The sequence below is a fragment of the Prunus mume genome, linkage group LG1, assembly GCF_029339155.1.
Source record: "Prunus mume cultivar Tortuosa linkage group LG1, ASM2933915v1, whole genome shotgun sequence".
In the NCBI taxonomy this organism is placed as follows: domain Eukaryota; kingdom Viridiplantae; phylum Streptophyta; class Magnoliopsida; order Rosales; family Rosaceae; genus Prunus; species Prunus mume.
The window spans coordinates 29,006,684-29,033,973 of NC_142698.1; the positions used below are offsets into that span (position 1 = coordinate 29,006,684).

Genomic DNA, 27,290 nt, shown 5'->3' on the forward strand with positions numbered 1-27,290 from the left:
TTTTTCCTTTTTGACTTCCAGATTGTTGTTTTTTCAAGAATCATTGCTACTTAAAAAAAAAAAGTAGTACAAGGAAATCCAATGAAATTTTAATACTTCAAATAATAATAAATAAAGAACAACATAACTTGGAATTTGAGAAATCCCCCCTCCACAACAACAAACTTAAAACTTCCAACTTTGCAATCAATTAGAGCTTAAAAGAATTGAAACACTTCATGTTACTTTTTTTTAAAAAAAATATTAAAACAATATATAATAAATATAATATACCTCTTTATAAATATAAAAATAAAAATATTTTGGGCTCCATTACAGTGGGCCTAAGGCAATTGCACTGACTCCCCGGTCTAGAGCAGACACTATTAGTAGATCAATAATTAATTGATAATGTTATTGTAAGGTCTCAGAACATATAATCATGTATTCCACTCATATTATTACGAGTGAATTATGTAGTAATGTGACCGCCTGACTCAAAAATATATCCCATATACATGTAGGTGTTTTCTATAGACTTTGTTTCTAAATTATTTCTTACAATATTGAAGCTGGTTTGGGAGGATGTCATGGATAGGTATGCAGTATCCTTTTGTCCACATTAGGGGACCCACATCTCCATCTCTATTCAAATTTCATATAATTTCCCTATCAATGTCTCTCCCTCTCCTCTTGTCTGTTTGCATACCAACGTGCTTAGCCGCATTGGATACCTTCTTGGACGTTGGACTCTAATTTTCGCCTGACGAGGACACAAGGAATATTTCCTCAGCCTCTTACATATCCCACTGAACAAATAATCAACAGTTCCTTTTTCTTAGTTTACCAAACAAATTAAAATATATTACAGGTTGGGTTCCATCATACACCATTCTTAGGTCTTCTGTAGTTCTATAGCCACAATCGTACAAGCTACATATATATGCTCTAGAGTAGTAAGGCCAGGATACTTTTGAGCAATTTCCGTTTTTGTTCTCCATTCGCAATTTGTTTTCTTTCTTTTTCTGTGAACAAGAATAGTACGATATCATTTATTTACAACATGATAAATGAGAGTTTCGGGTATAATTTATTTTATGTAAACTCCAAGGTCTTCTTTGGTTCATGAGAAAGGAGGCTCAGGGATGCTTTTCCATGTTTGGTAAGTCCAGGTATGAGAAATTATTGTCTTGCACATGAGAAAGTAGGGAGGAAAGTGAAGTCCTCCTCTCCTCTTGGGTTTTGTTTTCCTCATCGTGGGAAAGTTTGGGAAAATGAGCCAACATTAAATACACATTTTTCATGACCATATTATTCACATTAACAATTTAGAATTACAATATAGCATTGAATGCATTCTTTTTTTATTTGATTTCATATGGGTATAATTGGTCAATTAAACAAACTTTGTTTTCCATTCCTACACAAACCAAACATGTGAAAGAAAAGAAAGTGGTATTTCTTGATTATTTTCCCATGATTACCAAACATGGGAAATGAATCTTCATTTCCATCTCTTAAGAAATGACATGAGAAGTGATTTCCTTTCAAATCCTTTCCGTAAACCTAACAGGGCCCAAAAGTCAACTGACTAACATGGACATGGTAGAATCAATAAAATAAAATATACAATACTTTCTATGTTTCTGGAAAAGATTCAATACTTCTTAAGGGTTTTTAAATAGCATTTGACAATAGTGTACATAAACATTTTTAAAAAAAATGTGAATACCTAATGCCGTTTGGAATTAAAAACTGATACCATATAGTATTTGGCCTAGTTTTGTTATCATGGCTAGAACATTCAAAACAAGGATCTCAGTCACATAAAAACATGTGTGCTACAATTCCAGTTACCTTTCCCTTTAATTTAGTAGAATAATGCTCCAATAACTCTAGACGTCTCTAGGATCCCCAACCCTTACTCCATATGGCCATATATATAATTAATTTTTTGCCACATTGTTTATTGTTGACCTCAACATCTTTGCAACCAACTGAGATTATTATTTTGAATGGAATAATCAAGGGCCTAGATTTGGGAACAAAGTCGTCTTTCTTTGGTGTGAGTGCTCTGCATGGCGTGCCATCAGCCACAATCGTTGATGACCGTGAGAGCGAGGAGAGTGATATGGTGGTGTGCACCTTGGATCTGACTTCATCAAATAATTTGGGCCAAGTTAGGAATGATTTCTCGGTCATTGGGTCCTTAGTCTTGGTAACAATGCTACTTGTGTTGCATCAAGTTGGGTGCTTGAGACTATTGTGCTCGGTGTGGTCGTGCTCAGCTGTCAAATGACTCTTAAGTACTTTTTGAATCAAAATGAAACACAAACTAAAATGAGAGAGAGATGGATCAGATGGTGCTCAAACAAAAATTCTGAAGAATAGAGTTGTTTGTTGATATATAAAATGGACGATTACAATGATGGTGCTCAAGAACTTTGAACAAGCTTCAGAGTTCTTGGTGATATGCTATGTTGAATCCTAGGAAAGCAATAAAATTTATCTATGTCTAGTTTAGGGAATACATTGAACAACATTTCGGCTTGGTTTTTTTTGTTGAGAGATTGGGTGTTTGAAAATGAAAACTGTTCTACTATTTAAAGGCAAAAGTTGCCGTCTTCAGTAGGTGCCAAGACTTGCGGCCACCGCCCAAACCTTTTGCTTGAAACACCTCCTACCATCACATCATGCCTCGATCACAGGTATCGATGTACTTTCTGCACATGCCCTCTTTTCGAGTTCTGAGGCTTTTATTATCTGATTAGCTCAAGTTCCGAGAAGTATGTTAGTATGAAAATTGTATTTGCATTTTCTAAACTCTAGCATAGGTCGGGAATTAGGATGTGAATATCTTTTACTAGAAATTTTGGCCAACACATTCAATCCTAGATTTTCGAAGTATGACTTGATCAATATGAGGAATTTTTTTTGAGAAAAGATGGTATTTCATTCAACCGAAAGGAACATTATATGGTAAGAACTAGCAGGTTAACGGCGGCATCGTTAAAACCTTCTTAGAGAAACAAAATTTCAGGATAGGAAAGAGTATCATCCATGCTATTAACTAAACAGAAGAGCCAAACAACATATACGAAACAAACCAACCTAAACCTCAACCACAAAACCCTTAAAACAACATCTCATCACTACGTAGATACTGTCAAATAAGTCCTCCTATAATCTAGAAAAAACATCATAGTTCTTCGTATAGAGTCAAAAACGTATTATGGGTATCAGAATAGATCCAGCCAATCACCAGACTGCAAAATCATTGAAACACATCCCATCACTACGCTGATACTATCAAAGAAAGCCTCCTATGATCTAAAGAAAGCATCATAGTTCTTCGTACAGAGTCAAAACGTATTGTGAGCATCATAACATATCCAGCCAAACACCAACTGCCACCTATTCTTAATCCAGATCCCCAGTTGACAAGCAAGGGAGACCAAGATTGGCCTCTTAGCATGAAGAAAATTCTGAAGAAAGATCTTCATAGTAGAAACGTTCATCGGTTGCCAAGCCCACGAATGTTCCATAGGAAAATTATTAGGGAGATTTTGGAGACCTCTCAAGGCTGGTCTTGTTTGCCTTGTTAACAAAATCCTCGATACAAAAACTACGCTTACTAGAAAAATCCATGCGACTAACAATCAAATGCCCAACACTAGTTTTCGCACGCTTCTGATTTTCGCTTGGTGTCGCATACTTGTCATTCCCTTGAGCAGAAGATGCGGAGACCATCTATGAAGATGGAAACCCCTCACCAGAGACTGGCTCCTTGGAAATCAAGAAAGAAAGCCAAGGCAGCCACCCCACAAAGAACAAAAGAGCAAAACAATGTCATATCCAATTCACCAAGAAGAACCCAAAGAAACAATCAGAGAAGACTGAGAGAGACGGCACAGAGAATGAGTAAAGAAAACTGGAGAAACCCTAACCCTAGCCTCGAGGCTCTCCTCGCGTGAACGAGAGAGCAGCTCCTCAATAAGACCATCTACTTGTACATTATTTTTAGGTAAATCATGACATACATTGTAGGATTCCAAGTAAATCATGACATAATCATGCATTCATTATAGGATTCATGACTGGAGTTATTTTCACTCAAGTGCCTTTATGTTAGTCCTGTTTTTAATAGGATTAGATTTGATCTCTTGAGATTATTTTCCTAGTTGAACCTTATTTTGATTTAAATTAAAATATTATCTTTCATCTTTGACTTGGAAGGAACGTTGTTCTATTGCGTTCATTGATTCATCTGGATAGATATTGTTTCCTTCTATAACAATTGGTTGTAGTGAAAGTCATCTTTAAGAGTGCATAAGCTGACGAAATTGAATAGGATTCTTAGAGAATCAAATTTAATTAATGGAAAGATATTGATCTCTTGACTTTATGCATTTCTCTTGGAAAAAGGAGAACATGATGTGCTTCTTTGTTTGAAGACACAACTTTTACATATTTTGTCTGAGCATCTAAAATTCCTAAGAAAGCTGTTGTGCTTAACTTTGAGACAAGTCATCAAGTGTTCCATGTTTATTTGGTGATTTATTAAATACTTTCATCATTCATATTAGATTCATTTGAATGTTCGGTGACTCATAAGGTTGAGGGCACTAACACCGTGGTGGCTATTTTTCTCTGACGAGCTTGAAGCAGTCGTGATTAGTATTGCGTTCAATATAAGGAGTGTCGAAAGATCATCCCCTGACAGAAGTTTAATTACGAAAAAATCGGTAAACATTATCTAGAATGTGTCTAGGATAAGTGTATGAGTACTTCTTGTGATCAACGTTTTATTGTGGATTTTTTTTTTTGACTGAGAAGTCTCGTGGATTTTCTCCATAGGTGGAGTTTTACCACGTAAAATAATTATACAAATTTATAAATAAACCCAATCCTAGACATGTATTTATAAAAAAACCCAAGCACTGTTTAAATATAGAAACACACCCAAAATCAACCCCAAAGTCAACTTTTTGGGTGTGTTTATAAATGAGTTTTGAGTGTGTGTAATGATGGGTTTTGGGTGTGTTTATATGTTTAAATAGTGCTTGAGTTTTTTTATAATTTCAACCCCCATTTTGGGTGTTTTAGTGAAACTCCCAAATAATTATCTATGTGTTTCTTTATTTTATGCTCTGCACGTTTTAGGATTGATAAACCATATCAATCCTGCTATTGAAGTTTATTTTTATTTATTTATTATAATTTTAAATTGACATATTAGGCATTCTTAGTCATCCTACATGTAATTTCAAAATAGCTTGCTCGACGTCCCATCATTCCTTATGCTCTGTTGTGTGGTGCCCTTCTCAAGGTACTGCACGTGAAATCGATGCCTCTGTCGTGCTTTTTACTCGGCCGAGGAACAAATGTTGAGCTTTGACTTTGGTTAAATCTTTGTCATGTCTGACAGTTTGGGTTGGGCCGCCCCTTTAGTGCTTGTGTCGAGATTTTTGCTCAACGAGTCTTGGGCCGAATGGACCTTTAGTCAATTTTAACTATAGACATGGGTTAGACCTGGGCCGAGTTTGTTGTTGTCATGGTCATGGGTTTCCCAGGTGTGATTTCAAATTTTGCTTTGGGCTTTGAACACTTTTATCTCTAAACCCAAAAACCTTGGCTCAAATGGGTAAAGTGACTGCTACAATTCTAAGCTGATGTAATGCAAGACAATAAAGGGGTCGATTATATTAGGCTATATTTCTCGCTGTGTCAATTCGCATCAGAGTTTGGTTGTCATTTATGGAATCTGTTCAGCTTGCTCAATGGAAAATCAACTATGACATATTTTCACCCATGACAGATGTGTGAAGAAGCATTTTGGGACACATTGAACGATATGGCTGCATACATAGAAGTTTTATCAACTAGATCTCGGATGTAGAACAACTCTTTGGGAATATGGTTCACGTTTTAATTGAAGACTAGTTTCAATGGTAGAATCATATATGATATATTGAGAACCAGACAACGACAATGCATGTCGATAGTCGAGACATAGGGGTAGATGAAGGAACTTTTTTCTAGAAAACATTAAAAACGTTGCCAAATTAATTTTTCCTAGTCAACAACAATGCATGTCATACATTTTTAGGGTCTTGATTGTTTCCTTAAAAACACTTTGGCAGATGTATTCAATAAATTTAGAGGCGAGGATTTGTTTCCTTGGTTTGGTTCATGCCGCGATTTTTTTTTTATAAAGATTACGTTATTGTTCCTGCCTTTCACATTTGGATTTTGGATGATTTTCTTGCTATCTTTTGTACTCTTTTAAGGTGCTTCTATTTTATAGAATATCTACTCCAATATTTATATAAAATACAAATAAAATAAAATAAAAGTCAACTTAAAAAAATTTGGGTCGATATTTTCATGATGGGCCCTTTAAAACATGAGCTTTTAGTGTTAGGTACGAATCCTATAGTGTTAGGGTCTTCCCACTTTACTGTTGAAACATGATCTGATTACTCTTCACGAGGGCTAAGTTCCATATTGTAAGTCGTCAATTTTGGCTAATCAGTGGGTTTGAAGGGGATTGGTATCCTTTTTTTATTTGTTTTTAAATCGTTTGGTTGATAATTTTGCTCAAAATTACAAATTCACCCTTAATTCAAAGAATGTCCAAAAAAAAATTTGACGCCTTACATATTGGCTAATTTTTATATATTTTACAGCGCCAATTAAGAACAGAAAAATTATTTGGTTAAAAAAAAAAGGGACAGAAAAATTATGAGGGCAAATTAATATTATTGTAATAGTTTATGGGGCAAAGTAACAATTTACTAATTTCCAGGATTGAATTGTATTGTTCCAGCAATAAAAATCATAACTATTCCAATTGGTATTAATAATACTAGCCTCTTCGCATGCGCTTTCGCACCTGTGAAAGGGTTTTTTTATTTTTTTTATTTTATAAATTTAAATTTATTTTAGAATTAAAAAAGATAATGGGTAGTTGTGTTTCACAAAAATATAATTCATTATCTAATTTTTCTTTTAATTTTAATTTTTTTTAATATAAAAAAGTGTGAATTTACCATATTATCCTTATTTAATTAATAATTTTAATTCTTAATGTTTGGATTAAATAAGGGCATTTTCTGGTATTTTGAATGTTTCGCCATTCTTTGCATTTTCAACCACTTGTGATGAAATACCACGTATTACGTACATTATTGGCAAAAAAACAAAGTATTACATACAATACATTGAATTTAAAAATAAAATAAAATAAAATAAGTTATGACATGTATTTTTTTTTATCTGACCACAAAAATAAAAATAAAATAAAAAATTTATTTAAAAAAAAGAAGAAGAAAAAGCTGAGCTGTTGTTTCTTTATACATATAAAACGGTTCATGTGTAACTGGATGCCATTTACACCTTGCATGTTTCAAATATTAATGCAGCATTATTGCACCCAAAAGCCAACCCAAGCCCAATTTAAAAGTGCTTAAACCCAACTTTAATTCCTTTTTAAACCCCATAAAGACAGCTTCCCCATGTTTAGGACACATGGAGCCTGTGAGGAATGAGCTGGCTAAGCAAGCTCTAGGAAACACTAATTATGTAATTAGGGCCCTAAAGGTGCCCTATGAGGTATGCCTTTCCTTCTCCTTGAATTTGAATGATGAGGTGGAGGTGGAGTTGGAGTGTTTTGGTACATGTCTTGTTGCATTCCTTGAGGCAATTGATCTTCTAACTCTTTTGATGGCAATCTTATTTCTATTCCTTCCCTTCTTCCCTCCTCCTCTTCTTTCTTCGCGCTCAAGATAAAGCTTGCTTCCCCATTCTTCTTTAGTCCCACAAGCTAATGTTTAAAGAATGAGATATTGGATTAATTGCTAAGATATTAGCATTTAATGATGAGTCAGCATCATCAACTAAATTACAAAATATATCAACATTGTGATTTTGATTTAACAACATGAATTAATTTTCGTTCATGAGATTTGAACATGGAAGATGGAGATTGAATGCGAACCAAATGGTTGTCGATCGGCACATGCCGCCAACATTGTGATTTTGATGCACATTTTAATCACAATGACTTCCCACACAAAATTAAATCAGAAAACTAAAGAGATTGAGATCTAACCTTGCATCCCAATGAACAAAAACGCAAGGGGTCCAAGAGACTTCTGGTACATACTTCACAGATATGTGAGCTCCCTTTAACGGCATTTTTAGGCTGAGGCCTCTCATTCAAAAACAGTACTCTCGCACTGTTTATCACATAAGTCTGAACTCCATTGATGTCTAGGACCTTCTGAATCTCAGACACCCTAACAACGTCATGATACGACGACCGCCTGATCTGCATTGCAATTTTCACACCCAATAAGGAAAAAAAATTCACACAAAATTAATTACACAAAAAGAAAAAGAAAAAGGAAATCTGGTGGAATTAATTACCTGAATTACTTGGTGATCTTTGTGCCTTGATGATCTGCAGTAAAAGCAAAATGCGCCATTGTTGCAATCTAAGCAGTACATGTTGCATTCGCTTCGGGGGGCATCTTTGTGTGATGGGCAGATGGAGAAGAAGGCTGTTGATAGCAATGATTCAAGCCATGGAGGAACCAACATGGCCGCCTGTTTGGGAGGCAAGAAAATCGAAATGGTGTGAGCCGAGAAAATAACCAAGAGAACAACGCTAGGCAGATTTAGCCTTCACTGCCGCATTAACGTTACAAAATATATGAGACTGAGAGAGAAAGAAAGAAAGAAAGAAAAAATTGTACAAAAGAATTTGAAAGAGTAACATAAGATTTATCAGCAGAATGAAAAAGGACAAAACTAGACATACCATTTGTTAAGGCTTAGCTTGCTTTGCTTTCTCTTGTTTAATGCTTGGATTGAGTCATATCTTGATCATGAGACCAAAGTGGCACGCAGAAAAGGACAAGGTAGCTGTAACGAACGGTTGAGATGAGAGGATGGTGGGTTTGAACCGTTGGATTGAGAGAGAGAGAGAGAGAGAGAGAGAGAGAGAGAGTGAGAGAGAAGGGTTTGTATTATTGTATTAATTACGGAAACACTTTTAATTGTCTTGAGTTGCGTCTCTTTGGAGAAGCCCAGAGTCAGCAGGAAAGCACCAAGAAGAGGTTTGCAAGGTTGCGTTTGGGCGGGGAAGAAGGCTTTTCCAATTTATGAAAGGAAAAGTGGAAACTACGACAAAGCTACATGAATTCCACGTGCAATTAGGAACCAAGTGGCTTTCAGGTTTTCCAACCAGACCAATGCTTTTTTTTTTTAATTTTTTTTTTTGCTTTGTGATTAGATATGTCATATCCTAATCATATTGTCAACCAATTATATCATGTGGGAATTTATTTTTTTCCCCCCCAGAATATTATTTGTTTTGATCCGGACTACTCAGGACCCAGAATATATGGATCGAATTAATAAAAAAAGAATTAGTATATTATTTCTTTTTTGTCTTTAGCTATAGAAAAATATTTATGGAATTGATTCTTGTATGATAGTCCAATTTATACATAAGAAAATTCAAAATAAAAAAAAAAAAAAGCTTTTGGGAGAGTGATCGAAACAAAATTATAGACAGTATATGACTTTAAACTCTTGTATCTGCAACATAATTGATGAGTGCATTGTGCGAGCCTCTGGATTTTCTTTAGCGTCCGGACTCAATGTTTCTTCAGTTTCTCCTTTTGTTATATGTTTTCAAATCAAGTTCTACACTGCTATACATAATATCCAATCGGTGAGTAAGACCCCGTTTGGGATTGCTTTTTTTGACCGAAAACCTATATTTCACTTTAAAGTTAAGCAGTTTAAGGTGTTTGGTAAAAATAAAATATCCCGATTATTTTAAAAGCAGTGGCCTTTTGACAGAGCTTTAAAGCAGGCTCTGGGTTGCTTTTCAAAGCTACTTTCAAAATAAGCAGAGATGAACCTTTAATGAATCTTTTTAATTCCCAAAATACCATAATTCATTTTAAAAAATGACACCACCTCCACTTCCACATCCAACTCCACCACTTGCACCACCACATTCACTTCCGCCACCACCACCTCCACCTTCACCGCCACCGCCACCACCACCTCCACCTCCACCTCCACCACTATCTCCTCCACATTCACCTCCACCACCACCACCACAACCACCCCACCTCCTCCAAAACCTCCACATCCACCACCACCTCCACAACCAACACCACCACCAACACCACCATGGTGCCACCTCCACCACCATGGTGCCACTACCACCACCACCACTACCACTACCACCAACTCCACCTTCATCACCGCCATCACCTCCACTCCATCACTACAACTACTACCACATGATTAGTACATAACACTTTTAACATCATGTCTACTTTAGTCATTATTCACAGTTACAATAATTTTATATTAAAATTTACCAAACGTTTTTTACACTGTTTTTTGTACTAACAGCACTTTAAAAATATTGTTTACCAAACATGAAGTTGCTTTACTAAACAACTAATTATTTTCAAAGCACAGCAGAAGCAACTTTTTTCAAAAAGAAACAGTAATCCCAAATTGGGCCTAAGAGGTATACATCTTGAAATCACTTCTTATAATGTTTTATTTTTGTTGTAGTTCAAATTCGGAGACAACTTAAAAGGATGTAAAGTAGTTGTGTCTTCGGTAGGGTTGAAGGGTAAGACCTTCAACAATAGGGCATGATCTGAAAAAGGAAGAGGAAGAAGCAATTGTTAAGATCTTGGCACTGATATTGTACCGGTCAAAGACTTTTCGATGCTTAAGTCAGCTAAGTAGGAAATTACCGGTAATTTTAGCAGAGTAACAGTAATGTCCAGGATTAATTACCTTTCATTTTGGGAGCTTGTGCCTTTTTACAGACAAAAGAGTGAGGGATGTTGGCATAACAATCCGGCGTCTTACTGGAGTAGGGTGTTCCTTTTGCAATGCTTTAATCTGTTTCATGCTAATTGCTTCTATGACATGATTTAGTTGCAAAATACATATACTTGATGAGTGGGAGCATTCAATGATTTTCTTTGTTGCAGGTATTCAGTTTTTCTGATTAATCACCTAACAATCCGGTTTTGCTGAGGCTTAATAAGAACAAAGATTGTTTTGGGTATGTTAACTGTTCTTATTAATTCATCATGCTGTTTTGTTCAAGTCGATAATGATTAATCAATGACTTTTACCTTTCATTGAATTTGTAATTGCTAATAAGCTTTTGGCTTTTGTTTCATATTTGTAAAGGATAAGGTAAAATAAAGAAGAAAAATAGCATTGGTTCATTGATTCACTGAATAAGGTTATTCTCAAAAGTTTTATTAGGAGTCTTGTTACAATTATAGCTATGCCATTCAGTTTTGATATGCAAAATCAGTGGGAGTTGTTCTATTCCACTAATTTCATTGTTTTCTTGGAGATTGTTGAATTATTTTGTTTATTGTTGTTTGGTTAAATTCTTTTAATAAATTATGTAACTTTAGTTTTATGTTTATTATTCTTGACAAATGAATCTAATTGCATGTCATCATGCAGTATAACTAGCTACATAAGACATGAATTCATGGCAGCGTCATCATCAAGGAGAGATCTTGGCAATCTCTTAAGGAAGGGCTTAAGAATGACATGACAGCTGCATAACACTTTCAGTTTGTCATGGTCATTCTGTTGTTTCAATCTTGATGGAAGCCTTATGTGATTTTGGTGTAATTATAAAGACCTTGAAGTATTGGATATTCCATCAATCTCGATAGTTCCTTATCATTCTTCATTGTTAGCAGTGGCTTGGAGGGAATTTTGGTTTAGTTGCTCCACAAGGCCTTAAAGGGATGATTACAAGTTCTCGTAGTGATTAGTCAACCAAGTGGGAGATTGTAAGACTATTTCTTGTCTTACACGTCAAATATGGTATCCTAATTACTCTAGGGTTCTTGAGACTTGTATTAATCAGGACATTAACTAATAGCCAATCAGATAGCCTGGCAGACATGTAGTACAAGTTAAACAAGGCTTGTGATACTTCCCTACTCTATATGGATTGAAATAACTTAACTTAACCTAATATAATAAGGATTGTTAGAGAGTTTCTTGATGGGAAAAACTTCTGGGCAAAAATGCATATGAATACAAGTGTGCATGCTCAACCGATCAATGTAACCTACACTACAGTATTCGCCCCATCTAAAATGAGTGTGTGAGGAATTAGATTAAGGAGAAGTGCTCTTGTATGTTCTTGATATTTCAACAACTCTAATGGAAGACCAAAAAGTACATGTTCTACTATTGTGCAGCCAATATAGTTTACATGTTATGCTTGCAGAGGTGGATTGTTGCCCCATGACCAACTCCCAGTATGCTTTGGTGTTTGAGGGCCAAGGAACATCATAAAGCCTGCTTATGAGCCTGCTTTATATCTTTTTGGGAAAAAGATCAAAAGAAGTATTCTGGGCTTGAGCCATCCTTTGAGGCTAGGTTTGGGCCCCCATGAAAGTCTCCAAAGCAAGCCCACGTATGATTAAAACGAATTGAAGTCAAATATTTTAGCTAACCACTAAACAACAGCAAAACGGGCAAAATCGTAATTTTACTGTTCAAAGGGAGAGAAAAAGCTGGCTGAACAGTTTAAAATAAAGGCATTTTCGTAAATTCACTGTGCTTAGGAACAGTGTTTAGTTGGATTGAATTTTAGTATATAATATAATTTATCGGCACGGCTATACTATTGAAATATTCGAACACATTTGACGCGTATAGCCGGTCGGCTATACTCTTAGAATATTCTATTAAGAGTAGGGCCGCACGGCTATACTATTTAACTATTCGATTATATTTAACGCGTACAGCCGCACGGATATACTTTTAGAATATTCTAATATATTTTAAGAGTTTAGCCGCGCGGCTATACTATTTAAATATTCGAATATATTTAACGAGTACAACCGCACCGCACAGATATACTTTTAGAATATTCTAATATATTTCAAGAATATAGCCACTCGGCTATACGATTTAAATATTCGAATATACTTGAGCGAGTATAGCATACGCTTATAATATTCTAATATATTTCAAGCGCATGGGTATACTATACTGAGTATAGCCATGCAATTGATCATTAAAATATTCTAATATACTTTTAAACAGTGTATTATTTAAAATTCAAAAGTGTATAATTTTTAGGAATTTTTGCGTTGTGCTATAAATTTTTTGCCAAATTATTTTAGGGTTCAGGGCTAAACTACAACTTTCCATAAATTAGATTAATTTAGTCTATTTTAGACTATTGCTAATAATAAATTGGTCAGGAATTTGGGCTTAAAGCGGACATTTCCTTTTAAAAGCAGATATTTTCTTTAAAAAAAATAATTGACATTAGAAAAAAATTAATAAGATGGTAAGAAAGTTGTGATTTTTTTTTTTGGGATAAATTGAATACATTTAATAAGGGTAAACTTGGAAAGCAAAAGGTAGCTTGTATAATATATTAATGACATTGTTTTAAGTGTAAGGAGAATAACACATGTCAAGTCAAAAAGGGAAAAGGTCCAAAAAAAAAGGTTAGAGAGAAGGTTGCTAGCATTCCTCTATAATATATTCAACCAAACCTACACTGACACCAAAGTTGGTGAAAACTTTATGATTACCAAAACGTGTGCACTAAAAGTTTCCTCTTATATAGAAAGGAAAGAAATGATACTGCTTGCCTCATTCTTTGTAGGAAATATTTATCATTCGTCTGAATCACAGTTTAATATATATAAAAAATAATTCATTAAAAATACAAAAAGAACAATTTCTGCACACATAGCTGGAATATAAGAACTCCTATTTACATAAGAAGAAGGGAAGTATAACACGAAATGTTAATGTCTACAATCTTTCTTCACTAAGAAACAAAACCAAAACTGCCTTCTTGCAATATCTATAACAGTTCCTCGGTTTTCTTTCTTTTCTTTTTTCTTCTTTTATGCAACAAAAAGAGAAAAAAAAAACAGACGAAGCTAATAATATCTTATTTTATGCATAATTTCTGACATGTAACGGGCGAGTCACATTTTCTTTTGGTGGTGTGCATGTAATGTGATTTTGGAAAACTCCTCATCATTCTGACATATTCATTGGATAAGATCACGATAAAATAGAAATAGTATAAATTAACGATTATATATTGAGATTTATATAATTTCTAGCAAAATGGCCTCAATATAAATATGTGAAATATTCAAATATATATCCAAATTTGTATAGGCAGGGGTGGAGCTAGACTTCAAGAGGAGGAGGGGCCCTGCACTGTAAAGGAAGTATGATTTCTCTTCCAGAAAAAGAGGCATATTAGGCGAGAAAATAAGGGGAAAGAACTTGAGAGGGAAATCATGGTCCTTAATTAGGCGGCCTTCCCTCTAGTCATAGGCCAAAAATTGTTGTTTATACCGTGTTTATTGACTATTTACAGGTCTGGTAAGGATTTAGGCCTAATAGTTTCCTCATTCACTAAAGAATGTTGAAAGAATATGTTTCTAAGTGTTGAATTGGTCAATGATAGTCATTACGACAAAACTTTCCGATTTCCGATATTTTGAAAAATGTCTCAAGTTCGATTTTTCCTTCGCATTGAAAATAAAAAAAGGATAACGATATTGAATTATCATCTTATAAACAGAAGAGAGGTTATGCAAAGGGGTCCCTCCTCCACAACTTTCTTCGTTTGAAGATACAAAGTATTTTTATTATATTAGCAACTAGCTATTCACTTGCACTCCAAGTCAAAAGTTACCTTCCGGGTTCAACTTGGACCAAGATCAAGAAAGAGACCGTTTACGTTACGGAAGATCAAATCCGGTTATAGCATTCTCAAGGTTGGGTCATTATCAGGTGCTCTATAAATAGTAAGATTAAGCTCATCAAAATGACTCACCTAACCAAAAATAATTTCAGTGTGTTCATGATTTTGTAATGGCATTTTTTGTAGTGACTAGTGAGTGATTCTCTTGGTTTCGAAGATTTGTCAAATTTTTATTTAAGCTTTCTAGATCAAGAGAACTTAAAGTTCTTAGTCAATTTAACCCATGGAAAGAGCCTGCACCAAGTTTTTCAAGTTTGGTGGTGGAACGGAACGGGTAAGATTAGATAAGAATGTTGAGCCTACTGATTTTGAGGGCTTGACAGATATTGAGCGAAAGAGTAACGTTTTTCATATTGTAATTGAGAAGACACGTGTATTCCCTTTTAAGCAATCATGTAAAAAGTGTTGGGCTTCAATGGTTAAGATTTTTTTTTAGCACAAGCGATAATCTAAATTAAAGGGAAGGATGGTACACACACAACTGATGTCATGGTGTTCGAATTTGAGACCTTCGTTTTGCAAGTCAAAGTCATTTTTCACTGAATTAGACCTCGTTGACTGAATAGCTAAGATCTGAATTTTGGTGAAAGGAGAGGAAAAGGAGGACAGAAAAACGAGTGAATCCTCCTCCATGATTAATATTCTACTACAGAACAAACACATGTATAGTATATCCATGCATATTTTTGTTTATTTTGTTTATTTATTTTATGATAAGGAAAGAAATCTACAATTTGATTTTATTATTAGTTGACCGTTTCCAAATCAATTTTGAAACTAAAATAATGATATAAACAATACGTGACTCAGCAAATATTGTTGTTTCCTTTGTTATTTCTGTTGCACACAGACAAAGTAAGCTTCAGTTTCATAATCCTCCGTCTGTGCATATATAAACCTCCTCCTTTTTACTTCATGTTAAACATTTGCAGCTGGAGAAGTTGGTGTCCAGTCTTTGCTCTCAGGATGGAGAAGCACTCTCTAAGTCTTGTTCTCTCTCTTCTCCTTTTCATACCACTTTTCCATGGAGGCACAACAGAAGCTGCAGGAACCCTAGATGGATCAGAAGAGTGGGGCTATGTTGAAGTCAGACCAAGTAAGCAATTCAGGCATAGAAATTTTTCTTCTTTTTTTGTGTTTTGGCAGAAATGTGAGTGTTAATGGATTTCTTGGTTCTTTTTTCACACAGAAGCCCACATGTTCTGGTGGCTTTACAGAAGTCCTAACAGAGTAGAAGATCCCTCCAAGCCATGGCCAATCATTCTCTGGCTTCAGGGTGGACCTGTGAGTATATGTACTTATCAAATGATATTAAAATCAAAGAATGAGAAAAACCCAGAAATTTTGTACCATTTTTTTTGTAGTCGTATAGAAATATTTAATCTTGTTCTTTGAACAAAAACTAGGGAGCTTCAGGAGTTGGGATTGGGAATTTTGAAGAGATTGGGCCATTGGACGCCAATTTGAACCCAAGAAACTCAACATGGTTGCAGAAAGCAGATCTTTTGTTTGTTGTAAGTCAGCCAAAAAAACTTCAAACTCTGTTTTCTGTTTATTTTCTTTTTCTTTTTTGGGAGGGGACCAACCAGATTTCAGTTACATGAATTTCCATTTCTTTTGTTCTTTTGGCATGATTTAGGATAACCCAGTTGGAGCTGGATTCAGTTTTGTGGAGGACAAATCTCTGTTTGTGAAAAATGATTTGGAGGCAGCCACTGACTTGACCACATTGTTGGAGGAGATATTCAACAGAAATGAGAGCCTCCAAAAGAGTCCCCTGTTTATTGTGGCAGAGTCTTATGGAGGAAAATTTGCAGTCACTCTTGGACTTTCTGCTCTCAAAGCCATTGAAGCAGGAAAACTAAAACTCAGACTTGGAGGTAATTATAATTAACCAATTCTTGGTCTAATTAAAAATACCAGGTTCCAAAAACATGTAATTCTGAATTATTATTATTATTATTATTATTATTTTTGGTTCTGTTTGTAGGAGTGGCATTAGGAGACAGTTGGATCTCCCCGGAAGATTTTGTGGTACGTTTTTACAGTTCAACTGCTTTGACCCAATAATTTAATTTCTGCATTATGAAGATTTGCACTGTTTAATTTCCAAATTTTTTATTCTGGGTAATTAAATTAATTATGATTAGTACGATTTTATGCATTTTGCAGCTTTCATGGGGTAGTCTGCTCAAAGACGTCTCAAGGCTTGATGACAATGGGTTGAAGGAAGCAAACAGGTCTATTAATTTTTGTCACATTTTGCACTCCACGCATAATAATTGGTATGAGAAGATTGTGGATTTAAGAGATTTTCAGAAGTCTAAAAAACCCTTTTTAATGATACAGTGTGGCTCAAAGGATTAAGCAGCAGATTCAGAATGGTCAACTTGTGGAGGCAACCAATTCATGGAGTGAACTTGAGCAAATCATTTCCTCTTACAGCAATTCTGTGGTACATAATATATATATTGGTTAATTTTCATATTATTATATATTTTTTAATATAAGCGGTAGTCCAAACTAAAAGGGGGAGTGAAGGAACGAGAATTTCTCACACACACACACACTACCAGGGTATCATGGGGGTTTGACCTAAGATCATTGGTGTACAAGTCACGACGCAATACCCCATTGGCATTAATTTAATAAATATTTGGGACTTCAGTTTAATTACAATTAACATTTTGTGATTATTTTTTTCTTTTGGCTTTGGGGTATTTGCAGGACTTCTATAATTTTATGTTGGATTCAGGAATGGATCCAGTTTCATCCTTGGCAACCATTGAAGTATCAAAAGGAATTGCCCTTAAGAAATATTCAAGATATCTCAGTTCCTTGAGGTCTTCATCATCAGCAGGTGGTGGTGATGGTGATGGTGATCTTGATACTTTGTTAAACGGAGTCATTAAAAAGAAGCTTAAGATAATCCCAGATAATGTGGCGTGAGTATAATCGACCTTTTTTATTATTTTTTTGGTACCCATTTTAGTTTTCAGTCTTCAAAAAATTTATAGCTTTATTTGAATATGATCGATGCATATTTTGTGTGTGTACAGATGGGGAGGGCAGTCCGACTATGTCTTCACAGCAATGGCAGGGGATTTTATGAAACCAAGGATTAATGAGGTACTGATTTTGCCAGTCCAAAAAAGCAAAATTATTGTACATATGGCCTATATTATAAATAATTTATCTCTCATAATATACACGTGTTTTACGCGGTGAAGTTCACATACATGTTACGAGAGACTGTTGATTATATATAACTGACGCATATACAAATTCATCCCATAATTTTGTAGATGGTATATTTACACGTTAGGAAATTAAATTTTTATTATCAAATTTTTGTAAGTATTAGATTTCGGTTGTTAAAAAGTCATTTTCTTGTAACTGAAAAAAGGAAAAGTCAACCAAGGTGGTTGGTGTGAGTGGTTCAGCACTCTCATTCCTTAAGAGAAGGTCAGGAGTTCGATCCCTGCTCTCGTATGGAGTTTACTTTGGCCAAGACTTTACCCTACGTACGGTGTGGCGAGGAATTAGTCGGGGTTGTGGTTAAAGGCAAAGGTGCCACCTATAATTGGGGCCCATCCAGACCACCTTGTGGTTCAGACCAAAAAAAAAAAAAAAGGAAAAGTCATTTCCTTGGCAAATTCAGCCCCAACAAGGGAGTACAAGATTCTGATTTCATTTTCATCACTTTTGTCATCTAGGCATTTGATGGAGAAATTGAAGTTTTTTATTTCCTTCTAATTTTTTTCCCTAATTCCGAGGACCTCTTTTGCACAAAAAAATAAAATAAATTTGTCTTCACTCTACGATATTTCTTATTTTGAGTCGACTTTTAATTTTTATTTTATGAGGTGCCACCCATAATTTGGGCCCATCCAGGACCACCTTGTGGTTCAGACCAAAAAAAAAGAAAAAGGAAAAGTAATTTCCTTGGCAAATTCAGCCCCAACAAGGGAGTATAAGATTCTGATTTCCTTTTCATCACTTTTGTCATCTAGGCATTTGATGGAGAAATCGAAGTTTTTTATTTCCTTCTAATTTTTTTCCCTAATTCCGAGGACCTTTTCTGCACAAAAAAATAAAAATAAATTTGTCTTCACTCTACGATATTTCTTATTTTGAGTCGACTTTTAATTTTTATTTTGTGAGGTGCCACCCATAATTGGAGCCCATCCAGGACCACCTCGTGGTTCATACCAAAAAGAAAAAAGAAAAAGGAAAAGTCATTTCCTTGGCAAATTCAGCCCCAACAAGGGAGTATAAGATTCTGATTTCCTTTTCATCACTTTTGTCATCTGGGCATTTGATGGAGAAATCGAAGTTTTTTATTTCCTTCTAATTTTTTTCCCTAATTTCGAGGACCTTTTCTGCACCAAAAAAATAAAATAAAATTTGTCTTCACTCTACGATATTTCTTATTTTGAGTCGACTTTTAATTTTTATTTTGTGGCTTGGACAGGTTGATGAACTCCTTGCTAAAGGGGTCAATGTGACAATATACAATGGGCAAGTAAGATTTCTCCAATCCTTTTTAAGATTACTTTCTTTTTATACAGCAATAGGCAATAGAAAACGGATGGATCCCTTATGGAATACTCGACCTTATGTATAATCTTTGAGGTTACTATATAAACTAAAAATAATAACGCCGTTGATTAAGATACTGATTAATGTACATCTCACAATAGTGAAATATTTATGCAATACGTATCGTGAACGTTTGTCCTGAGGACCTCTATGTACCCATAAGAAATGCTTTCAACAATTTTACACCAGCTATTTATATTTTAATTATAGTAGGAATTGGCAATTGGGTATAATTTGTAAGGACATAATTTGGTTGGTAAATGTTGTAGGTTGATGTCATATGTGCAACCAAGGGGGCTGAAGCATGGATTGCAAAGCTCAAGTAAAAACCACTCTCTCTCTCTCTCATGTTGGTTTATTTGTGTGTTAAATTGATTTTCCATTTGCCTTTTCAGATGGGAAGGACTTCGAAATTATTTGAGCAAGGGTAGAAGCCCCCTCTTCTGTGGCAATGATAATATCACCAGAGGGTTCACTAGGTCTTACAAAAACCTGCACTTCTATTGGATTCTTGGAGCAGGACACTTTGTAAGTGAAAACTATCCACCAGCACATAAAAATATCTTTTTCTCTGTCTTATCAGTGTCATGTCTTATCATCGATACCTATTATGAACATCATCGCATCGTAGTCAGACTTGCCCAACTTAGGAAAAGTGAAAGAACGATCATTATTTTGGGAAGATAAAATTATTATTCATGTGTTTTTTTTCCTTTTGGGGTAAAGAAAAGATGGGTAAATAATGCTATAAAAATATTGTGCAGACATCAACATAAGATGTAATAATCCAAGAGAGTGAAAAAAAAATAAAATAAGAAGGTAGAAATTTGATTAAATATATCAATATTATTTATAATGAAAGCAAATTTGAGTGTGCAAATGTAGCAACTGATTTGGCCATGTGCTGCATTAAGCATTTGAGTGTGCCCTTATGTTGGTGTACCAATAATTTTAGATTTATGTATTGTCAAACTCCTCAAATCTCATAACAATTCATAGAAATTTTTATATATATATAAATTGTGTAGAAGGGACCTCATTATTATGACGAGTACTATGCCAAAGGATAGTGCTTGTCTCTTTCTCTAGAAAGAGATACTCCTTATTACAAATCACGATTTAACACGTGTAAAAATAATTAATAAAAAATACAAAGAAAAACTTCTACACACATGTCATATTGTCATTAGCAAGAATTTAGGAATTCCTACTTACAGCGAAGGAAAGGAAGTATTTTCGTATACACAATCACTTTGTTGAGATTTCAACTTAGCTACATTGATGAAACCACCCTGGCATGATGGAGACAGAGCATGTTAAATGTATCTCTTTAAAGAAAAGGCCCAACAAACTGGCCAGCATCAATTAGCTTTGTAACCCTGATGCTTCCATATGAGAGTGATATCTATAAACCAGAGACTAAAACGACAAACCAAGAGAAACAAAAAAGTACCAGACAACACAAGCAACCACAAATTACCCATTAATACCCAAATAATAATGTGCACTCAAATAACACTTCCATGCAAAAATGACTTGTATTTCTCACAAGGATATTTTTATTTGCTTCAAAATAAGTCATTTTCATTTTGTTATTTTTAAATCATTTCGTAGTTCTTACTCCAAAACAAAAAGAGTTGTGTTAACGTCACATAATCAATACGTAAAGTTAGCAAAAATCAGAGTGAAACTCATAATAAACTATGCACTCAATTATAATTTTAATCGGCTAACATCAATCGTGTGTGAGCGCATAATTCACACTACCACTACTCAATCAAACAGAAAAAATGTAAGACACTTGAAAGCGAAAACAGAATTTGGTTTTGGAGCTGTGGGGAAATGGATATCATTATCTCTTCCTTGCATAGTGACAATGGAGTTGAAACATTAAATAAAGGAAGTGGAAGAAATAGGACCCTATCTATCCTATTCCTATTCCTATTCCTATTAATGGACTGACAGTCCATGCAGTCAGTCGAGAAGTCTGTCTGACCAGTCAGTAGTATTGCACGACTCGTGTGTGTTTGGAAGACAAACTGACAGATCTGACCTGCTCTGCTCAGAGACCATTAAGTTTTTTTTTTCTTTTTTTTAAAATTTATTTTTTGCTGAGTTCTAAGATTTTTTAAGTGTTGTGATTTTCACTCACTTGGGTAATTTAATTGAATATAATTTACAGGTACCTGTGGATCAGCCCTGCATTGCATTGAACATGGTGGCTGACATTACACAATCACCTGCTGCTTCTTCTACTAGCAAAGAAAAGAAAAGAAAAACACAGTAATTTGACAGACAGACAGAGACACTACTATGTGTGTACAACAAGACTGAGCTTCACTACCAGATTAAGCAACAAGAAAGAAACAAAGGATCAGCAGAGGCAGAGTCAACAAGCAAAACTAATAACCATGTGGGGCACACACAAGCAAATGATACAAAGGGATTGAAAAAAACTGCAAAGGGCAGGGTTTTAGATATTTTTAGTTTTCAGAGGAGGTTGGGGCAGTTTTTATTTTTTTTATTTTCCATTTTTTAATTGGTATATGGTTGAACATTTACTCTGATTAGTTGTTTGATTCAAAACAAAAGCATCTCCTTGTTTCATTGAGTTATTAATTATGTTCAACCCTCATCAGAAAATAAGATTTATAGTTCATTATCATATAAATTTCTCAAGAAAGAATTTCTTGGGAATTGAAGTTCTTGGGAAACTTCGTGGTTTTTTTTTCATTCTCAAAAAAGGTTTCCACCTATTTAGTTCGCAGATTGAAATTCTTGAGAATGAACTTTCCATGTCTAATCCCATGAGATAGGAATGAAGGATGTTCATTCCCATGTTCGGAAATGTTAGGAAATGGGAATCAAGAAATGTCATTTTATCACATTCCCATATTTGATTTGTGCAGTATTAGGAATGCAAAATTATTCAGTTTTCCAATAATACCCTTAACTTTTTTTTAATTATAAATAAATAAATATAAAGAGTTTTTGGAAGGGTAAAACATGATATTTTAAAAATAGAACAAGGGTAAGTGAGTCATAAAAATTTACATTAAATGCTTTCCCAGGTGGGGGGAAAAAATTCCCAAACTTAGCCAAGGGTATGAAATTCCCACCTACATGGGAAGTCCATATTCATGAGTTCATAATTGCATTCCCGATAGTGCACTTACTAAACATGAGAATGCAATTTCAAACCATTCCCAACTCCTAAACCTTCAACCAAGTGGGCACAAATCCAATAGACTATTTGTAGTTTATTATCGTTAGTTTAGACTTTAGATTTGTTTAAAAACATTGTCCTTTTTATTTGTTTTCTTTGTTTTTAGACTTTAAATCCACATATTCAAATTGTGCAGTTGATGACATGAGGGAGCAAATCATTGATATGGTTCGACAACATGGCCTCACTGTGGACATGTAATTTCTTAGGCCTGTGATACCGAAAAGTAGGGTAACATAACCTTTTTTATAAGGGAAATTCTATATGAACCCATTAATTGCTCTTTACACCCCATTACATTTTAATAAAATTTCAAATTACTCATTAAACCACATTTTTTTTCCTAAATTGCCCTTATGAATCCCATTCCCTAACTCACTGTGTAAACCCCATCCCATATCAGACACCACCCACCAAAAACCTCATTCCCTTTCAACATACCCCATTTGAAATCAAACCCCACCCCATCTGATATCAAGCCCCACCTTATCGAAAATTCCCTCCTCTTGCAGGCACACCCCGTCGCAGAACCCATCCCTTTGCAAAGACCCATCGCACAACCCAACAAACCTGTCATCGCACAACCCAGCAAACCCCATCGCACACCACGGAACCCCCATCGTACAACCCAGCAAACTCGAACCCATCTCTGCAAACCACCGAACCCCATCGCACCATCGCACAACCCATCTCCATCTCTGCAAACCCGAACCCATCTCTGTTAAGTTTTCACTAATCATTCGAAGAGCCAAGGTTTGATTTCAAATTTGATTTCTATATTTACGTTTCTAAGTGTTGATTAAGCCTACGTTTGATTTTACTTTTGAAAAGCCAAAGTCTGATTTTGATTTTGATTTTGATTTCAACGTTGTGTATGGTTCGAACCTGGTTTGCAGAAATTGGATTCTAGTTTCAGTGGATTACTACCGAAATGGTTACATTGATTCAGTGGTAGTCCACCGAATTTGAACCTGAGTTGTACGAAAATTTATTTTACTTTAGGTGGTTACCACCAAAATTGTTACCTTGTTTCGGTAGTTGTCTATCGAATCTGTTCTATTTTTCAAGAGACTCCCACCGAATTTATTTCAGTTTTTCAGTGGTACTCTACCGAATATGTGTTCTTATTTGTGATAGTCCACCGAATTTATTTCCTTTTTTCAGTGATCATCTACCGAATACGTTACTGAGTGTGTACTTAATATTGTTTGTTTTTAGATATGAAGAGGACTCATAGAGGTACTACTGAGACTTCATCATCCCGACCTAATAGACAGCGTCTCACGGCCTCAACGATGAGACAGAGAGCGGCTCCTCAAGATCACTTTGATGATACTACAGAGATTGAAGATGTAGTTCCTACTCATGATAGTAATGTTGACGCAGAGGTTGAAGATGTAGCTGCTACTCAAGATAGTAATGTTGAGATACATGCCGAGCCTACTGAGTCATCTCGAGTAGGTCCCATTGATCCATCTTTACTTACGAGTTTTAAAACTCACATAGCAGCTGTAATTTGGAATAACCAGGTAAGTCGTTTTACTGTGACAATAGAAGGTAGAATAAAAGTCTGGTTCATGGTAATTAACCTTAATTTTGTTTCTTTGTTTAACTAGGAACGTGAGCCCCTTAGGTGCATGTCGAAAACATCTATCCTTCATGAGTGGAATTTGTGGGGTAATCCAAATAATGGTATATTCAAAGGGTACATTTAGAGGTCTGGATTAGAGCAACTTATTAGGTGTTCTTATCGGAATGCTAATAAGATTGTGGTATCTACATTTGTTAAGATTGTGGTATCCACATTTCTTGGTTTATTTTTAGGTAGAGCAATGAAGGCCTCAACAATCTCAAATGCAGACGGCAAACGATGAGTAGAAGTGTTGACTTTTCGCGGTCTCCTTTTGGTCTTCAACTTCTATTTTGGTTCAGTAAGCGCAGTAGAACCAGGGTTCATTAGCTCCTCCAGTGTCATGTGGACTTGTCTCTTCTTTTCATCATCTTGTTGTTCATACCACATATTGAATCTTTGTAGTTGTGACCTTCCTGGTGAAGTTGTGCCATGATTACTATTTCCTATATTGATGAGATCTAATTTCCTCCAATGTGAATGCACGACATCAAGTGGTATTGGTACACCACGCTCTCTATACTTCGCAATTTCATGTGCACATGGTAATTGGTGGGTTCAACGAATAGCACAACCACATGATAAAGCATCCACCCCATCTGTCTCTAACCTGATTGCAAAAAAATTACAATGTTAACTCTGTAAACCATATATGTACATGCAATAAGTAAACTAAATTTACCTTTCTGACTTGCACACAATTACACTCAAAGTCTTTATAAAAACAAAACCTACTAACTCTCTTAACTCCGGATGCTTGAACCTATGTTGAATAAAACATCAACTCTTTTCAAAAGATGCTTTAATCTCTGTGTACTCCGGCTCTAACAATGAGTGTATAGTTACCAATGATCTCTCAAAGTTAAGTTGGCTTGAGCGGAGCTGTTGCTTCAACTTTGCATGTGCACTTTCCGCTCTGTTGATAACAATAATAAATTTTCCTGAAGCAAAATAAATTTTCAAATTAACATATCAAAAGTTGACTAAACTACTTACCTATTTGAGGTCGTCAATCCAAGATGCATACAAGTGTCTGTCAATGCGGCCACAAACCAATCCTTAAATGGATTTAACCAATTTTCATGTATGTATTCAAGAGCTTTTTGAAATTCACTGAACTTAGACTCAATCTGTCGCAAACAACGCCAATATTCCTCCTCCGTTTATGAACCAACCAAAGTATTCCAATCCTCATTAAATTGCTTCCATTGTTTGAGGGTCCCAAATAACTTCTTACAGTTTGCCAACACTCCTTTGTTAATATGTCATCTACGTAATAAATGTCGTGCTTTCGAAAATATAGACGTAATAGAATTCATAAGTGCTAACTCTCGATCGGTGACAATAACACTAGGAAGACAATTATCATCCAACAAACTCATCAATGCAGTCAATGCCCATGTGTAATTGTCTTCCTTCTCGGCATTCATATACACATACGCAACAGAGAATATCATATTAGTATATGTCACCCTCACAATTTGCAATAGTGGGAAACGATACCTATTAGTCTTATAGGTGCAATCCATGATAAGTACATGTGGAAATGCACGCAAAATATCAATATTAATGGGGTGTGTCCAAAACAGGTCAGTTACAATATCACCAGATGTCCTATGCCACTCAATATAATTGTGTTCAGATAACTTAGTAAGCATTTGTTGCATTTGGGTTCTCCCAACAAATTCTTTGGTTCTATTTCAGATCCTAGCATTGTATATTGTCTTCATAGTTGAAACATTCATTGCATCTCTATCTTTAATGGTGACCAAAATATCTCTGGGTTTCACCAAACTCTTAAACATGTCCACCAACAAGGCATTCTCCTCTTCAGTAAGTCGCCCCACAAATAAATGACCTTGAAGATACTCTGAAATAGGATGGTTGTGTACTCCACAAACCACCTCCAACTTCCAATCATCCCCATCACCAATATTGACACCTTTTAACAAGAATGGGCATCCACATTTCTTGGTACCAGTGTCCCTATCACATTTTTTCATATCACTATTTGCATCCGACCTTATATCAGTTGTCTCACTAGACTTGCAAGACTTATAGTTATCGTTCCTCTCACAAGCAAGCATTACACGAGGTCTCCTCTTGCCCTCACCTCCATAATCAGACCTTTTAATTACAATGACAATATTATTCAATTTTTCTTGTTCACGAGCCCATCGAAGTAATGCATCTCTACCATTGAATATCTACACATAAAACTCATATTATTTAAATATAAAATTTGAAACATTAATGCCACGTTAATGATACTAAAAAGGATTTCAGACAAATAATTACCGAATAAGTTGTGAATTGATCACTATAGTTCATTACACATTCTGTTCCCACATTGTTGCCTTCAGTAGGGGCGTCACCTTATTTTTGTTCCTTCAATGGGAGTAAGATCAAAATAGCTTGGATTAAATTTGTGGTCGGCAATAAGTTACTGAAAAAATAAATAAATTTCGGTTGGATGCCACTTTGAAACGCAGGTAAAATTTCGTAGTAAACCACTGAACTACATTCCATCTTACGGTGGATCTCCACCGAATATTAAGTTTCGACCAGTCAAACCCAACCGAAAACGGTGCAACGTTTGGTGGCATCCCACCGAATTTACATCGCGTTGATCGATGTCTTGAATGCAACCAATGACCATTATGAAATACTGAACTTGCAAAACGCCAAAAAATAAACTCGTACCTCATTCGAAGACTCTCTAACTTCAATCTCACCCTTCATGAATAAATACAAGATATTTTTTCACTAGTATAAACGTATAAATTTAGGGTTTAGGGTTTAGGAACGTGATAGTTTGAGAAAAAAGTCAAACTAGGGTTACAAGAACATATGTGGGATGTAGTGAGTAATTTTATTTTTAATTTTTAATTTTTTTGTCCTTAACGGTAATTGTATACAAAGGTAAAATAGGTTATTTATATTTAAAATTCGTATGGGGTGTAAAGAGTAAATAATGGGCTGCCAATAGAATTACCCTTTTTATAATCATTTGT

The 27,290-nt window shown here is 35.2% G+C and overlaps 3 protein-coding genes across 3 annotated transcripts; 1 reads left to right on the forward strand and 2 right to left on the reverse strand.

The window, feature by feature from the left end:
* Positions 1–7,270: 7,270 nt before the first annotated feature.
* On the reverse strand, positions 7,271–8,997 carry LOC103326328 (PLATZ transcription factor family protein). The gene is made up of 4 exons (XM_089048650.1): positions 8,804–8,997; positions 8,410–8,589; positions 8,093–8,311; positions 7,271–7,804 (listed from the first exon to the last, which is right to left on the reverse strand). Exons 1-4 carry the CDS (start codon positions 8,804–8,806, stop codon positions 7,568–7,570), a joined length of 639 nt encoding a protein of 212 aa, XP_088904776.1. The 5' UTR covers positions 8,807–8,997; the 3' UTR covers positions 7,271–7,567.
* A 6,691-nt stretch (positions 8,998–15,688) lies between these two features.
* Positions 15,689–22,039, forward strand: SCPL51 (serine carboxypeptidase-like 51). The gene is made up of 13 exons (XM_008228586.2): positions 15,689–15,914; positions 16,008–16,102; positions 16,225–16,332; positions 16,458–16,698; positions 16,809–16,852; positions 16,991–17,058; positions 17,168–17,273; positions 17,546–17,763; positions 17,878–17,947; positions 19,293–19,343; positions 19,690–19,742; positions 19,816–19,948; positions 21,603–22,039. The coding sequence occupies exons 1-13, from the start codon at positions 15,734–15,736 to the stop codon at positions 21,705–21,707; spliced, it is 1,473 nt and encodes a 490-aa protein (XP_008226808.2). The 5' UTR covers positions 15,689–15,733; the 3' UTR covers positions 21,708–22,039.
* Positions 22,040–25,976: 3,937 nt separating this feature from the next.
* LOC148921535 (uncharacterized) lies at positions 25,977–26,607 on the reverse strand. The gene is made up of 2 exons (XM_089049119.1): positions 26,575–26,607; positions 25,977–26,483 (listed from the first exon to the last, which is right to left on the reverse strand). The coding sequence occupies exons 1-2, from the start codon at positions 26,605–26,607 to the stop codon at positions 25,977–25,979; spliced, it is 540 nt and encodes a 179-aa protein (XP_088905245.1).
* Between the last annotated feature and the right edge of the window lie 683 nt (positions 26,608–27,290).